The sequence below is a fragment of the Oncorhynchus mykiss genome, chromosome 2, assembly GCF_013265735.2.
Source record: "Oncorhynchus mykiss isolate Arlee chromosome 2, USDA_OmykA_1.1, whole genome shotgun sequence".
Lineage (NCBI taxonomy): Eukaryota > Metazoa > Chordata > Actinopteri > Salmoniformes > Salmonidae > Oncorhynchus > Oncorhynchus mykiss.
In genome coordinates, this window is record NC_048566.1 from 28,434,846 (window position 1) to 28,452,543 (window position 17,698).

The 17,698-nt window shown below is 47.5% G+C and overlaps 1 protein-coding gene across 3 annotated transcripts in view; it reads left to right on the forward strand.

The window, feature by feature from the left end:
* Positions 1-17,698, forward strand: part of si:ch73-22o12.1 (nectin-2) — a 70,134-nt gene that overhangs the window by 35,231 nt on the left and 17,205 nt on the right. For 2 of the 3 annotated variants that reach the window (XM_036944382.1, XM_021557008.2), the window contains exons 4-7: positions 1,563-1,871; positions 3,623-3,740; positions 4,000-4,148; positions 11,042-15,915. In XM_036944382.1, coding sequence (XP_036800277.1) covers positions 1,563-1,871; positions 3,623-3,740; positions 4,000-4,148; positions 11,042-11,628 — 1,163 coding nt within the window. In that variant the 3' untranslated portion in view covers positions 11,629-15,915. Of the gene's footprint in view, positions 1-1,562; positions 1,872-3,622; positions 3,741-3,999; positions 4,149-11,041; positions 15,916-17,698 lie in introns of those variants that run through there. The other variant, XM_021557018.2, reaches the window with a different exon arrangement.

Below are 17,698 nucleotides of genomic sequence, written 5' to 3' on the forward strand. Positions count from 1 at the left end.
TATACCATTTGTATTTCATATACCTTTGACTATTGGATGTTCTTATAGGCACTTTAGTATTGCCAGTGTAACAGTATAGCTTCCGTCCCTCTCCTCGCCCCTACCTGGGCTCAAACCAGGAACACATTGACCACAGCCACCCTCGAAGCAGCGTTACCCATGCAGAGCAAGGGGAACAACCACTCCAAGTCTCAGAGAGAGTGACGTTTGAAACGCTTTTAGCTCACACCCCGCTAACTAGCTAGCCATTTCACATCGGTTACACCAGCCTAATCTCGGGAGTTGATAGGCTTGAAGTCATAAACAGCGCTGTGTTTGCGAAGAGCTGCTGGCAAAAGGCACGAAAGTGCTGTTTGAATGAATGCTTACGAGCCTGCTGGTGCCTACCATCGCTCAGTCAGACTGCTCTATCAAATCATAGACTTAATTCTAACACAGAAATATGAGCCTTAGTTTCCGGATTCGACCATAATAATGACCTATCATTTTGAAAACAAAACTTTTATTTTTTCAGTGAAATACGGAACCGTATCCCTAAGTCTAAATATTCCTGTTACATTGCACAACCTTCAATGTTATGTCATAATTACGTAAAATTCTGCCAAATTAGTTTGCAATGAGCCAGGCGGCACAAACTGTTGTATATACCCTGACTGTGTGCAATGAACGCAAGAGAAGTGACACAATTTCACCTGGTTAATATTTCCTGCTAACCTGGATTTCTTTTAGCTAAATATGCAGTTTTAAAAATATATACTTCTGTGTATTGATTTTAAGAAAGGCATTGGTGTTTATGGTTGGGTACACGTTGGTGCAACGACAGTCCTTTTTCGCGAATGCGCAATGCCTCGATTATATGCAACGCAGGACACGCTAGATAAACTAGTAATATCATCAACCATGTGTAGTTTATAACTAGTGATTATGATTAAGTTTAATGCTAGCTAGCAACTTACCTTGGCTTCTTACTGCATTCACGTAACAGTCAGGCTCCTCGTGAGGCAGGTGGTTAGAGCGTTGAACGAGTTAACCGTAAGGTTGCAAGATTGAATCCCTGAGCTGACATGGTAAATATCTGTTGTTCTACCCTGAACAAGGCAGTTAACCCACCGTTCCTAGACCGTCATTGAAAATAAGAATGTGTTCTTAACTGACTTGCCTCGTATAATAAAGGTTAAATAAAGGTGTAAAAAAAGAACTAAATAGGCGTCCAAAAATACCGATTTCCGATTGTTATGAAAACTTGAAATCGGCCCTAATTAATCGGCTATTCCGATTAATCGGTCGACCTCTAATTAGAACTAGTATTGTCAGATCAATTGTGTTTCTGTTAATGCGTTAGAATCATTGCTCTAACCTGGGCGCAGCTCCCCTCTCTCCCCTCTGGCGTTTATTGATCCGGCTGCTTGTCATGCTTGGTGTCGGCTCTTGTCCTGATTGCTCTACTCACATTCAACAGCCATGGAGAGGGAGGGAACAAACAGTTACTCTGTCTTGTTTTCGCCGGTCTAGTCATTTATCAATATTGGTATTCATTAATTATTCTCTCTTCCCTTCATCAGCCAAACCCAGGAACTCTGCCTCCGGGGTAACAGTGATAGCCTCCACTGTCGCCGCGGGAGCCAAGCCAGTTGTTGTGGCCCGCTGTGAGTCGGCCGATGGTCGCCCTGCTGCCCAGATCGCATGGGTGACAGCTGTCAACGGCAACGCTACCTCCGCCTCTACGGCGGGCGCTGACAACACCGTGACGGTATCCAGCCAGTACATGCTGGTTCCCACAGCAGCAGACAACGGCAAAGACATCAGCTGTTTGGTGTCCCATCGAACCCAGGCCAAGCCTGAGAGCTTCCTGATGAAACTGGCCATCGAATGTAAGGCCACTGCACACACTTACTCATGCAGACCGTATAGTCAGACCTTTTTAATGTTGCATATACAGTGCCTTGCGAAAGTATTCGGCCCCCTTGAACTTTGCGACCTTTTGCCACATTTCAGGCTTCAAACATAAAGATATAAAACTGTATTTTTTTGTGAAGAATCAACAACAAGTGGGACACAATCATGAAGTGGAACGACATTTATTGGATATTTCAAACTTTTTTAACAAATCAAAAACTGAAAAATTGGGCGGGCAAAATTATTCAGCCCCCTTAAGTTAATACTTTGTAGCGCCACCTTTTGCTGCGATTACAGCTGTAAGTCGCTTGGGGTATGTCTCTATCAGTTTTGCACATCGAGAGACTGACATTTTTTCCCATTCCTCCTTGCAAAACAGCTCGAGCTCAGTGAGGTTGGATGGAGAGCATTTGTGAACAGCAGTTTTCAGTTCTTTCCACAGATTCTCGATTGGATTCAGGTCTGGACTTTGACTTGGCCATTCTAACACCTGGATATGTTTATTTTTGAACCATTCCATTGTAGATTTTGCTTTATGTTTTGGATCATTGTCTTGTTGGAAGACAAATCTCCGTCCCAGTCTCAGGTCTTTTGCAGACTCCATCAGGTTTTCTTCCAGAATGGTCCTGTATTTGGCTCCATCCATCTTCCCATCAATTTTAACCATCTTCCCTGTCCCTGCTGAAGAAAAGCAGGCCCAAACCATGATGCTGCCACCACCATGTTTGACAGTGGGGATGGTGTGTTCAGCTGTGTTGCTTTTACGCCAAACATAACGTTTTGCATTGTTGCCAAAAAGTTCAATTTTGGTTTCATCTGACCAGAGCACCTTCTTCCACATGTTTGGTGTGTCTCCCAAGTGGCTTGTGGCAAACTTTAAACAACACTTTTTATGGATATCTTTAAGAAATGGCTTTCTTCTTGCCACTCTTCCATAAAGGCCAGATTTGTGCAATATACGACTGATTGTTGTCCTATGGACAGAGTCTCCCACCTCAGCTGTAGATCTCTGCAGTTCATCCAGAGTGATCATGGGCCTCTTGGCTGCATCTCTGATCAGTCTTCTCCTTGTATGAGCTGAAAGTTTAGAGGGACGGCCAGGTCTTGGTCGATTTGCAGTGGTCTGATACTCCTTCCATTTCAATATTATCGCTTGCACAGTGCTCCTTGGGATGTTTAAAGCTTGGGAAATCTTTTTGTATCCAAATCCGGCTTTAAACTTCTTCACAACAGTATCTCGGACCTGCCTGGTGTGTTCCTTGTTCTTCATGATGCTCTCTGCGCTTTTAACGGACCTCTGAGACTATCACAGTGCAGGTGTATTTATACGGAGACTTGATTACACACAGGTGGATTGTATTTATCATCATTAGTCATTTAGGTCAACATTGGATCATTCAGAGATCCTCACTGAACTTCTGGAGAGAGTTTGCTGCACTGAAAGTAAAGGGGCTGAATAATTTTGCACGCCCAATTTTTCAGTTTTTGATTTGTTAAAAAAGTTTGAAATATCCAATAAATGTTGTTTCACTTCATGATTGTGTCCCACTTGTTGTTGATTCTTCACAAAAAAATACAGTTTTATATCTTTATGTTTGAAGCCTGAAATGTGGCAAAAGGTCGCAAAGTTCAAGGGGGCCGAATACTTTCGCAATGCACTGTACATCCAAATACAATTATTTTCTCTGTGTGGGAAGTCCCACTAATTAACCTCTCTGTCTCTCAGACCCCCCACAGGTGACCATCGTGGGCTATGATAATAACTGGTACATGGGTCGGACCAACGTGGCTCTGACCTGTCGGGCTACTGCCAACCCCATTCCTACCACCATCACATGGAAAACGTGAGTGTGTCCGTGTCTTTGTCAGTCTGTATCCTGGTCTCTTTCTCTCCTTCTTTAAAGAAATGGTGTAACTTTCCATAGTGGAGTTTAACCCCAGTAGAAACAATAAGCCAACAAAAACAATGAAGTTTTTCTAGGTATGAAAAGGTCAGTTGGAAGTAGGGAGATCTGGGCCAGGTTCCAGTACTTATGTTTTCCACCCTCTCCTCTCCTCCTCTCCTCTCCTCTCCTCTCCTCCTCTCCTCTCCTCTACCCCCAGTATGTCCGGTCAGATGCCAGACACAGTGCAGGTAAAAGAAAACGTGCTGACCGTGCTGAAGGTGGATGAGCAGGCCAACACAACCTTCGTCTGCGAGGTCAAGAACCGCCTGGGCACCGGCAAGGACCAGGTCACTGTTATGGTCAGAGGTGAGTCCACACACACCTGAAATGACTGTAATCATACACATGTGCGTGCTATGCTACAAACACACCTGGACACACACCTGAAAACACACTTACTACACATGCAGGCATACTGGGACACACACACACACACACACACACACACACACACACACACACACACACACACACACACACACAGAGGGTGTGGTGATGCTTGCCTGTAGTCAGGGAGAGCAGCATGCTCTGTCCCTGGGGTTAGTGGTTGGGGGGCAGTTTACTGGGCCTCTATTCCTCCGTTTGGGTTTTCCATCTATCCATCCTCTACCCTTTGAAACTTTATCACCATCCCTCCTTGTTTGCATGCAATCCTCTCCTTCTGTTCATACCTCTGGATCCTAGCTGTGATGTTTGAGCTCTACTCGTCTGTTCATCTACTGGTAGAATGGATTGAATCATCATCAGAGACAGTTTCAGGTCTCCACACACTGGCAGGGTTTGTTTGAGGGTATGGTTTGCGTAGGACTGGACTGAAACTCAACCTTGCTATCTCCTTGTTGTGTACTGTGACTAGACAACCACTACACCACTTCAAAAATATGTTTGGTTGACCGCACCCATTTAAATAAATATCACTCCCTCCATCTATCCCCTCCACGAGTTCCACCTTACTCTCTTATAAAAAAAAACATCATTTTGTGCTGCCATGTGGGAATGCAGGACAAATGGATAAAAAGGGCAATTCACAAGTGAATGTTTTAAAAGCCACCATTCCTCTACCTCCTCCTCTCTCCGTCCCTCACTTTCCCATGGTACTAATGTGTTCTCTCATGAGCCACTAGCATCTCTGGAACATAACGGACGTCCCCATGCAGTCCAACAGGGTTTTACAGGGCTGGGTATGGGTACAGGGCTGGGTATGGGTACAGGGCTGGGTACAGGGCTGGGTACGGGTACAGGTATGCGTACAGGGCTGGGTACGGGTACAGGTATGCGAACAGGGCTGGGTATGGGTACAGGGCTGGGTACAGGGCTGGGTACAGGGCTGGGTACAGGGCTGGGTACGGGTACAGGTATGCGTACAGGGCTGGGTATGCGTACAGGGCTGGGTATGCGTACAGGGCTGGTTATGGGTACAGGGCTGGGTACAGGGCTGGGTACAGGGCTGGGTACAGGGCTGGGTACAGGGCTGGGTACAGGGCTGGGTACAGGGCTGGGTACAGGTATGGGTACATGGCTGGGTACAGGGCTGGGTACAGGTACCGGTATGGGTACAGGGCTGGGTACAGGTATGGGTACATGGCTGGGTATGGGTACAGGGCAGGTGGCTGGGGGGAGGGAGGTAGCGGGAGTAGGGGAGAAAAAGGGGTGATTGAACGATGGAGAGAGTGAGAAAGGGGAAGGGTTGGTAGAGCGAGAGAGTAGCTACTTTTAGAATAAGGTGAGAGGGGAACAGGATGCTGATGCCATTTAAAACCCCTATGGGAATCTATGGCACTGCTTCTTCTCTACCACTATCACCCCCTCCATTTCTCTCTCTGGTTAGTGTGTGTGTGTGCTAGCGAGCGTGTAGTGTAGTCTCTGTAGTGTAGTCTCTCTCTATCCTCTCTGAGCGGATCAGTCGGCCTCTGCTGCTTTAGCTCCTGGCTGCTTCTCCTTCTTAACTCCTTCTCTTCTGTCCTCCCTCTCCTCCCCCTCACCATCCTGTCTCCCAGAATGTTTCCTGTCCTCCCTCCCTCTCTCTCCTCTGGTCCATCACCCCTAAATTATTTCCCTCTTCCTCCCTCCCCATTCATCTATGCTCATCTCATGCTATAAGGAAAGGTGGATGCCTAGTCAGTTGTACAACTGGATGCCTAGTCAGTTGTACAACTGGATGCCTAGTCAGTTGTACAACTGGATGCCTAGTCAGTTGTACAACTGGATGCCTAGTCAGTTGTACAACTGGATGCCTAGTCAGTTGTACAACTGGATGCCTAGTCAGTTGTACAACTGGATGCATTCAACTGAAATGTGACTTCCGCATTTAACCCACCCCTTCTGAATCAGAGAGGTGAGGTGGTCTGCCTTAATCGACATCCCTGGGAACAGTGGGTTAACTGCCTTGCTCAGGGGCAGAACGACAGATTTTTACCATGTCAGCTCTACTCCCCTCCCTTGTCCTGTCATCTCACTCCTCTCTTCTTTTCTCCTGTCATTCCCCCTCAGTGAGTAAGACAGTAAAAAAGGGGTTGAATGAACTGAGTGCAGGCCCACACAGAGAAAGACTGAGACGAAGAGAGAGGTAGTGTGAATACAACCAGGGCTGAGAGGGGCCGTGGCTGTGAAATGTCCAGCATCTGGAGCAGGCTCCTGTCCTACTGCTGCTCCTGTCCTGCCCCCAGCTGTGTGACAACTGACGCAGAGATCCCTGCACAGGGTTACGAGCTGACCTGGGATCTGTCTGTGTCCCTGCCCCTGGTCCGGTCCTCTGTCAGTGTTCCTATCAGGCTCCTACAGCACTGTACTGATCTGTGCTCAGTGGAGAGACATGCCGTTAGCCCTCTCTGAGACTCTCTCGCTCTCTCTCTCAAAAATACCAGCCCACAGCACTGAGGCAGTCTCCATTTCCCCTATATCTCCCTCTCACCTGTCTCTCTCATTCTTCCTCTCTCCACCCCCCCCCCCTCTCATCTTCCTTCCTTTCTCTCATACCGCTCTCTCATCCCCCTTACCCTATCTCTCTCTCTCTCTCTCATCCTGCTGAGCTGGTCTCTCCTCTTAAATACCTGCTCTCTTAATCACTGCTTAGCTCTCCTGACCCTGCACTGGAACCTGCTCCGCCGCAGTTAGCTAACCCACTTTCTGCCATCACCACTGTCTCCATGTACTGGTGTCACATCAAAATCCTTCCCCACCCGTTCAGACAAACCTTTTTCCTTTCCGTTTCCCCTATTCCCCTGCAATGGAACCCCGTCAAAACCAGCCCCTCTTAATGAGTTAACCTGCATCCTTCCTATTTCACATATTCCCCTGTAGTGGAAGGATGCATCTCCTTCGTTCCTTTTTCCTCCAGGTCTGTCTCTGGCCGTGCGTACAGAGAAGAGCAACAGATCTAATGTAGTCTGTTCCTTTCCAGCCTCCAGGCCTGACTGCCCTCTGCCATCCCTCCACCCATCAGTAAGACATAATCAAGACCAGAGACATGTATAAATAGTTTGATTCAGGCCATTCAATAAGTCACATTCAGTACTGCTGCTAACTCACCATCTCTCTCTCTGTGAAGAAACCAACCAATCAGTCTTCTCCCATGATGTGATGTAATATATCCCCATGCACCACTGAGTGGTGTGTGTGTGTGTGTGCGTTTGGGGGCTGCTGCATGTCTTTAGGAGGCGGGCGGCAGCAGGCTTTATTTCCGCCCCATCTCTCTCATTACTTGCGGTTACTTGGAGCTTATGGTCGTGCATGATGCGATCTATAAAAAGCATAATTTTCCTCAGCCAGTGGTTTTTGTGCTTGAGCGATGCATAGTGTACTTTCTGGGGTTGTTTCTTTCTTTTTGGCCGGACAGCCCTGGGCGCCAACGAGCTCTGGGGGCCCATGCGCCTGTCTGACATAGATAGTTGTGACAGTAACCCTCTAAAAAGTCATTAAGAATCTTTTTAATGTACTAGGAAGCTAAGCATTTGTTTCTTGGCCTTCAAGAATGTGACTGACCAAAGTGCCTCAGGCCGTGAAAAATAAATGAACTGATTGAAAGTATAAGGGGATATCGGTGAACAAATGCCGTTGTCAAGGCTACGAAGGCGCCAGTGCAGTGAGTGGCCCTTACTCAGGAGTTAAAAAAACGTTTGTCGGATCGAGAGCCTAATGCTTCTTAAGTAGGTCTTTGAGTTTTAGTTTAGAAAACGATTTCTCCACAGAAGCGACAGTTACAGGGATGGTACTTGATTGCAGTAGCAAGACGAGGGGAACTGGGCAGAAGGAAGTGGTGTTGCAGAACTGCTAGATTTGAAGCATCTTTATTTTAGCCTCTCTCATTCTCCTTAATTGCCGGATTCAACAGGTTACGGAAAGAGATGACCTGAATAGGAAGCTCTGGGACAGGTCGTCTGGATACTGGACAGACAATAAATTGGCAGATGCAAACAAATTTATCTTGAGCGGACAAAAGTCCTTGAGGGCTCAAACAAAAAAAGCGTGTTGTGTGATTTTCTTCATACTGGTGAACCGACGTTTAAGTTGTGTGGTTGCAATATTAACAGTCCCTTATCTCTGGTATATCTTGCTATGCACCATTTAAGACTACGTTTAAATTGTATGCAGCGCAATGGACATATAATGCACAATGTCTCAGAAAAAACTGTCTGGATGGTCAATACTCAGTATAGAAAACAGTGGGGTCTGTAACCTGGACCTACAGGCTGTGGTGAGAAGCTTTACACACAAAAATGCAAGCCGACACAACCGCATACTGTAGCTACTACAGGCCTCTACATAGAAAAAAAGAGATTGGCATTAATAAACAGTTTTTTACACAAAACAACTTTCTATCCTCTGCTCCAGCGCTCTCTGCTCTAGCGCTCTCTGCTCTAGCGCTCTCTGCTCTAGCGCTCTCTGCTCTAGCGTCCTCTGCTCTAGCGCTCTAGCATCCTGGGCTCTAGCACTCTAGCATCCTGGGCTCTAGCATCCTGGGCTCTAGCGCTGTAGCATCCTCGGCTCTAGCGTCCTCTGCGTTAGCGCTCTGGCATCCTATGCGCTGGCGTCCTCTGCTCTAGCGTCCTCTGCTCTAGCGCTCTAGCGCCCTCTGCTCTAGCGCTGTGGCTTCCTGTGCTCTAGCATCCTGGGCTCTAGCGCTCTAGCATCCTGGGCCCTAGCATCCTGGGCTCTAGCGTCCTCTGCGTTAGCGCCCTGGCATCCTCTGCGCTAGTGCTCTGGCGTCCTCTGCTCTGGCGTCTTCTGCGCTTGCTCTCTGGCGTCCTGGGCTCTAGCGCTGTAGCATCCTTGGCTCTAGCGTCCTCTGCATTAGCGCTCTGGCATCCTCTGCTCTGGCGTCTTCTGCGCTTGCGCTCTGGCGTCCTAGGCTCTAGCGCTGTAGCATCCTTGGCTCTGGCATCCTCTGCGCTAGCACTCTGGCGTCCTCTGCTCTGGCGTCCTCTGCTCTGGCATCCTCTGCTCTGGCGTCCTCTGCGCTTGCGCTCTGGCGTCTTCTGCTTCAGCGCTCTGGCGTCTTCTGCTTCAGCGCTCTGGCGTCCTCTGCTCTAGCGCTCTGGCGTCCTCTGCGCTCGCGCTCTGGCGTCCTCTGCGCTCGCGCTCTGGCGTCCTCTGCGCTCTCGCGCTCTGGCGTCCCCTGGGCTCTAGCGCTGTAGCGTCCTCTGCGTTAGCGCTCTGGTGTCCTCTGCGTTAGCGCTCTGGCATCCTTTGCGCTCTGGCGTCCTCTGCGTTAGCGCTCTGGCATCCTCTGCGCTCTGGCGTCCTCTGCGTTAGCGCTCTGGCATCCTCTGCGCTCTGGCGTCCTCTGCTCTGGCGTCCTCTGCTCTAGTGCTCTAGCGTCATCTGCTCTGGCGTCTTCTGCGCTTGCGCTCTGGCGTCCTCTGCTCTAGCGCTCTGGCGTCCTCTGCTCTAGCGCTCTGGCGTCCTCTGCTCTGGCGTCCTCTGATAGCGCACTACTAGCACTCTTGCTGTACCACTCAGACCAGACACCAACCTTTTTGCCCCTAACCACATATCTAGTACCACATTAATCAACCTTTAACCATTGGGAGGATTAGAGTATATCAGGGCCTGTATTAATAAAGCATCTCACTGCTGATCAAGGATCAGTTTTGCCTTTATAATGATTTAGATTACATGGACAAGGGGGGACTGATCTTAGATCAGCACTCTAACTCAGAGTTAATCTTGATGAATGTGGCCCCTGACCCTGTATCAGTGTTTAGGGGATACTTGTACCTACTCCATCCTTAAGCACCTCCAGGTACAGTTCCTGTGTTTTTATTATAGGAGGGATTGGAGGACCATGTCTCACTGTCATGTGTCAATGGAAAGGTTTAGCTACGGTGGGGGGTGCGCGCGCTGCTCGTGTACAAGTGAGCAGTGTGTGGAAAGAAAAAGGGGGAGAGTGAGGGCTGAAGGGGGTGGTGTGTGGGACATGAGAGGGAGTGAGGAAAGGAAGGTGTAGTAGATGAAGAATGGGAGAGATGGCTGAGAAGAGAGGTAGAGTGGTAGTAAATAACTATCAATCTCACCAGCCGATGTGTCTGGAGTCATGCGCCTTGCAATATGACCAAACTGAGGGAAAGCGCACACCGTCCGGGGCTTATTCAACGGAGCTCAATTGGGTGTTCAGTAGCTAGGGGAGAGAGAGGGCAGACGGACTGTCCTGTTCTACATTCTAGTAGCTTGAAGCAGGAGTTGTCATTCTGCTGTCTCGCTCTGTCAGTCACCACCACCCCTCATCCTCTTCTCCTTCATCCCTGGCTGCATCCCTCCATCCATGTATCATCCTCCTGCATGGACTCCAGAGGATGTCTTTTGTTTTTGCTTAGTCATTCTGCTATTTTGTGGGTGAGGGGGCTGAGACTAAAGAGAACCTGCACACTGCCCTCATGCTGTTTAGGAGAAGACGTCATTGGCATGTTGCCTTGATGTTGCAGAGACCTTGTTGAAATGTCGCTGTGACGTTATTAGGGCGTTTGTGAGGTAATGGGGACGAGCAGCTCAGAGGGAGAGTAGGAAATGCCAGTGACGTTAAACACTGCTGTTAGAGCCTCAGCACACACACTCCCACATGCTGACTGCTGACATCATCCAACCCCTCTTCTTGTCTTCTCTTTGTTTCCCCCTTCTTTCCCTCTCCATCTCCTTTATTTCTCAATCTGTCTCATCCTCTTCTCTCTCTCCTCTCCCTTCCCTCCCTCCCTTCCTTCCTACAGAACCCTCTGTGGTCCCCTCCAACGCAGGTGTGGTGGCAGGTGCTGTGATTGGCTCCCTTCTGGCCCTTCTCCTCGTCGCCGCCCTTATTGCCGTCCTGGTCACCCGGAGCCGCCGGCAACAGCAGGGTTACCGCGGCAACCCAAACCACAGCTCCTACGACATAAAGTCGCGTGTCTTCGGTGGCGGCAAGAAGGGGAGCAAGAACGGGACGGGTGCTGGCGCCGGGGGCAACGGGGCGGGCGGCAACAACAGCCCCATCTACGTCTACAAGGAGGGCTCCGCCCATGATGGCCTGACTGAAAAGGCCAATCACCACGTGCCGCTACACCTGGGGAGGCATGGTGAGGGGGGGGTTGCCACGGCGCAGGACATCCTGCTGAGCGGCGAGCTGGACGAGGCAGAGCGGAGAAAGTTTGACCAACTGGAGGATGACGAGGAGAGTTACGACCACTTTGGAAGGGGCGGGCCCATCCTGCAGCTCCGCCCAACACATGACCAGGACGGAATCATGGGCGGTTACCTTGACGACGACATGGAGTCTCAGCGCGACGGGTCGGTCATCTCACGGACTGCCGTGTACGTGTAGAGAGAACGGGCAGAGGAAGAGGAAGGGAAAGCGGGATGGAAGAAGGAAAGGATGAATGAACATGTCCTCCTTCTAGAGGAGTCGGTGGTGTTGGGTTCTCCTCTGTTGGATCATTTGAAATATATTAACGACGACCAACAATGCAGCCCATAGAGGGAGCAAGATGAACTGAATGAAGTGGCTGAGGGAGGGAATGTACAGAAACAAGATGGAGGACTGGTGTATTGATAAGACAAATATTTTTCTCTGGTCCCAATATGAAAAGTGGATCACTTGGGATCTATCTACCAAAACAAATGAAAGAAATCCTAAAACTATCTTCCTCACATTGCTGCTCTGTCTGTTGTGTTCCTTCTTTCCTTAGCTTAGGGACCTTGGAGATTGAAGCCTCCAGAGAGACACATTGCGGTAGGGACTTGTGGGTAATGGCATCTCCATGCAGCCGTTCCCACGTTAGAAACTCCTCACTAAAATATTCACTCTTATCTCCACTAAACGCACAGTAGCAATGTAAGGGGTGTCATGATACCTGCTCCCTGCTATTCTCGTCTCCTGTGGGACAACATTTGTTCCAGCTACAGTAGCCTTGTTTCTGCTGTATGTGACAGTACTGGGGAAGGGGAAGTTTGAATGTCAGATTCTCTCTCGTGTCTGTATGTTGCAGTAGGCCTCATTCTCTCTGCTATTGTGCCATCAACTGGAAGTATGTGCAGAATTTAGTTTGGGACATTCTGAAATGACCAACAACTTACTGAAGGAGGTAGGGTAGCCTGGGGCGGCAGGGTAGCCTAGTGGTTAGAGCGTTGGACTAGTAACCGAAAGGTTGCAAGTTCAAATCCCCGAGCTGACAACGTTCTGCCCCTGAACAGGCAGTTAACCCACTGTTCCTAGGCCGTCATTGAAAATAAGAATTTGTTCTTAACTGACTTGCCTAAGGTAAAATAAAAATTTAGATGAAGAGTGCATGAAATGGGAATTTACAGCTGTTCTCATCTCTGGAGAGACTGGGAGAGAGGATGAATTGATAGAGGGAACCGTACAGCTGTTCTCATCTCTGGAGAGACTGGGAGAGAGGATGAATTGATAAAGGGAGAAAAGGCTCTGAAACAGCAGGGCTGTTCTCCCTCTCCTCTTTTTGATCCCTCTCTTCTTGTGGTGTTCCTGACACGAAGAGTTTGATTGCTAATGAGCCATGAAGTCACTGCTCAGCTTAGCCCACATGCACACCAAATTACCACCGCTTGGATGTTATGACGCAGTCACCTCTCTCTACCCTGTGTGTGTGGGTGATTTACACAGGGCTGTGTGGAGGTCAGGGATACAGGGAGAGCAGAGGGAGTATTTCATGCCTCCCTACGTGTCAAACACCCCCCTTACTGTACCCCCTTCCTCCTGCCTGACCTGACTCAGAAAGCCATGGTGGAGTCATGCCCTGCTCACTGTACATCTCAGTTTTCATAGGTTGATTAGTCAGGTTATATAGAAATCAAAATACATGATGGCATATTTGCATCTAGCCAATTAAGATACAAATGAAGTCAAGTGAATTGATTGATTCTGTGCATACACAGGGGGGTGAATGACCTGTTATAGGACCTACATTGACTAGCAGAGGTCTGGGTATAATCCTTCATGATTCAGACAGACCGCAGCCTGATAGTTTAGTGACTAATTTGTCTTTCTAACAAGACAGTCGAGGGCTGTTCAAGCCAAATCACCATGTACAACTATTATACATCACTAGAGGCAAACAGACGACCACTGGAAGGCTATGACCAGCTGTCTTCCTGAAGAGCCTTACTTTCCTACCCTCAATACCCCAGATCTGAATCCCCTCTGAATCAGCCCCTTAACAACTCCTATCTCATGACTCCCCTGTGATTCATCGTGTTCCCTGGTTAATCAGTGGGGTTTACTTGGCTGCCCTGACCAGGCGAGGCGCCTGATTGGCCCATTAAGCCTGGGTTTGTTTCTGGGTCACGGCCAGCCAAAGGTCATGAGGTCACAGAGAAACACACTCTGGTGAGAGAGCAACGTGTAGTAGTGTTCCAGGATGACGTTAACTGTTGTGGTGGAGGTTGACCTTGGTGTGGGGGAGAGACCGGAACGGAGAGGGGGGAGACTGGGAGGAAGGGATAGATACTGACCCACTGCGAATCGCCTAACCATCAGCACTTGATAACACTATAGCTTAAGTCTGTCAGTCCTCGGTATAGGCCAAAACTCTGGCTTACATAAACATTATAGATACAGTACACATGCAGGGAGCAGGGCTCTACAGTGCAGCCGTTTTACTTCATATGCGCCTAAGTGTTTTGCTTTGCGACATGTCATTTTTATTTTGGCGCCTAGACAATTTTAGAATTCTAGCTTTATTACCTCAAATATTTTTCACTGTGCTCCTAAATTTCTTTGTGTGCGCGCGCCTACATGGTTCAACTTAGCCACACACGTGCTCCTAAAAAAGGTCAGCGTAGAGGCCTGTAGTGAACTACTTATAATGACCACTAAGAAACACGTATCTCCAGTCTGCACTTGTATGTAACACCAAAACAGGATATGCCCACTAGTTATATTTGTATGAAGGTGATCAAGTGTGTCTTTGGAGAAATATTGATAATGTCCTTCAGTTTGTGATGTGAAGAGGGAGGGAAGGGAGAAAGTTGTATATATTTTTTGGTGTGAGGTATCTGTATACTATATATGTACGGATCATTATTTTTCTTGTCGAACTCCTGTGAAAAAATGTGGATATTGATCAGAGTGTAAATAACTGCTGTATAGTCAATGGTGTCATGTGGAACTCACTTCCTGGTTTGGCCAAGGTCAAAGTTCAGTCAGAGGCAATAATACTGTACTCCGAATGTAACTGCTTGAATAGACAACCCTTCAATGAAAAGGTATAGGATGTATAAGATGTACATCTTCAGTTATTAAATACTTGTGAATCTAGTTCATCTCAAGAACAATAGTTGAAATACATGTAAACATTTTAGTTTTTCAGCCAGGATGATAACTGGATTGGCAGGTTCACTAAACTCAATCAACATACTTAAGATACCTGCCCCTCAGCTAGAACCAATTTGGTTCTTTAGGTCTTAGCTCCTACATAGGCAGTGATCTGTGTGGTTTCTGAGTCAGCGCTGTGTGTGTGGCACAGAGGCTTTGGGACATCTGTCAGTGCCACGGTGTGTAACCCAAATGTCCATTTCTTGCCCCCTCTGTCTCTTAGCATTGGGAGTTAGAGGAGACATTACTGTACACTGTCCCCTGCAGCCTGATCTCTCTCTCTCTCTCTCTCTCTCTCTCTCTCACACTCTCTCACTCTCTCACTCTCTCACAGAAAGGGGGAACTAGTAGGAAACGTACACAAACACTTAGTGGTTCAAACTCTGTCAGAACATTCACAGACCCTTCTGTTCTCCAGAGACTGAGAGAGAGCCACACACACACTCCTCTTGCCCACTGTCAGGGATTTAAGTAACATGTGTTCTGAGAACACTTTCTGAGAATCATCTGTACTGTTACTCTCTCTCTGTGAGGGCTGTGTTTTTAAAGCTTTCATAAAATGAATACCCAATTGGCCAATTTTTAAAAAAAGTAAATGCTTTCTGGGAATCTACTTCTCTTGACCTCTGCTTGTACTGTCTGGCACAAAGGTTTTAAAATAAAAATAATTTTAGAGAGTTGACGTAATGATCCTGACCTGGAGCTAACACAGCTTGGTTGTAGGTTGTTATTTAGTAGTTGTTGTTAATCCACATTGTCCTTCTCTGGCTCTAAACACTGATGACTAATCCAAGCCTTAACTTCCTTGTCGTCTCGATCGCTCCCCCCTGACATGTACATAGTATAAATATATAAATACAGTATCTAGCGGAAATAAAAATAAAGAATGACTCATTTATGGTGTCACGTGTTCTATTTCTCAGCGCCAAGCATGAAGGATTTATTCTCTTCTGTATCAATGCTTATTTTACAAGTCCTTATCTTTTTTCTCTCTTATTGCAGTGCTTTATCATGAATGCTTTTGGAGTGCTTTATTTCTCCACTGCTTTGCTGTGACTACTACGCCACAACAGGCTTCATGTGCTTTTACCCGGCACCATGTTGTACAGTGCACTCAACAATCTGACCACAAAATGTGCTTTTTATTCACCGCTCTCTGAACTAGTTTTTTTTCTCTAAAGAAACCTTTTAGAATTTGTCACTATTTGTCATGTCTTTCTATTTTGTTGTTTTTTTTGTATTTGGTTGCAATTAAAGTTTTCTTGATTTTTGAAACGATGACCTTGTTGCTGTGTATTATGTACATAGAAGGAATATGAATAGTAATTGAATGTAGGTATCTGGGTATATTTATTATCAATGTCCTCTGTTAGCTCGTGTTACATGTTAGCACACCCTGGAGGGTGCTGAGTCTTGCTGTTTGTCTCGTTTCGGTTGTCATAAAACTGTTCATTGTTCATATTCAGTGCTGATAACATACAGTATCTAGGCTATGGGAATCAACATGAGAAGGGTAGCGAGGGAGAGCGGTGACGTGTGTTAGCTCACGTTTCACTCACACACCCAAGCCCCTCCCCCTGTTTGTTTGATTTGCATATATCATCTGGTTGACTAAGGTGAACCCGCTGCCGTGGTAATGGGTAGTTTGGACAGAGTGGGAGCGCCAAGGAAACGTACAGATACTGTGTGTAATGGCTTAGGAATGTGGTGTTGCTTTGGTATTACCACACAGAGGGAGGGTTTGTTATCAGTTGGGGAATGTGCATGCTGGCTGAAACTAAGTCATTTGACCAGCTCTCAAGGGCTGCGTTCTTTGAACCCTCTGACTCAACCAGACTGGTTTGGTAAAGAAAGTAGGAGGAGGCGCGTGCTTTCATGTGCCCATCATTTTATCACTGTAGAACTGTGACCTTCACTCCCCACAGTAATACAGTGCAGAGAAGAAGTCTAAATGGATTCATTGTGTGAAGGTTTGAATGTTTTTCTGCCCTGTAGTCTCAGCTAGAACCAATTTGGTTCTTTAGGTCCGTATCTTCCCTGTGTCTCGACGCTTTGACACAGGTCTGTGTGTGTGTCGTCTATGGGGTTTTTCCGTCGATGCTCAAACTATTTATTCAGAGTCCAGACAGCCATCTGGCTCCACTAATTGCTTTTGAGTTTGAGGCTGGCAAAATGAAAAGGCGACTCTCTCACTCTCTTCTCTGGGCTCCTGGCTGAATGCTAAAGACTTCCTTTCACAACAGAGCGGAAATGGTGGCATCACTTAAAACGCCTGAGAGGAGTACAAGCACACTGTGTTGCGCTCGACACAAATATTTGAACGTCCCTCTAGTTTAAGAGCAGTGACCCCTTAAACCAAAACCTGGCTGTTCAACCAGAAACCACAACCTAGATTTGAAGCCAAACTGACACTGCGGGGCCAAGCTCTGTGTTGTCCAATCCCTGTTCTAACGTAGTGCTGTACCAGTCCAGTGCCAATCCGCTGTAGTTATATTGTAGTGATGCCTGGGGCACTGTCATGGTGGCCCTGTTCTGGCTCCCTGTGACGGGAGGATGAGGCAGACATTGTTTTTGTGTGTCTGTCGGACTTGGTTAGGAATAATCGTATGTGTTTCTGTGTTTGTTCACGGCAGCGTGTACTATAACGGCATGTTTGTGTTTAGACACCAGCAAAGTGGGGCAGTTTGTTTCCGTGTCTGGTATGATGGCCTGAGGGGGGTGCCGTGTGTGTGGTAGTATTCAACTGAGGAGACATGTGTGGGCATCTGAGTGGGTACTCATATGTATGCGTATCTGCATGTATGCCTGTTGACTCTGCAGCATTCAAAGTATATACTGTCCATGGCTTGTCTTGAGCTACTGTCCAGTCCATAGAGTAGTGTCTAGATTAACACATAGCCTTAACACACACTTAAAGCTGTTCTAGTCTGCAGATGGATGGATAGAACCTAGCCTACTGCCATCTGTCTCCGTTTAACCTCTCACCCTTAGGCTCCAGGCCTGACTCAACGATTCCATAGTGTGATAGCTGACCTGATGAATGGATCACAGTAGGATGTAT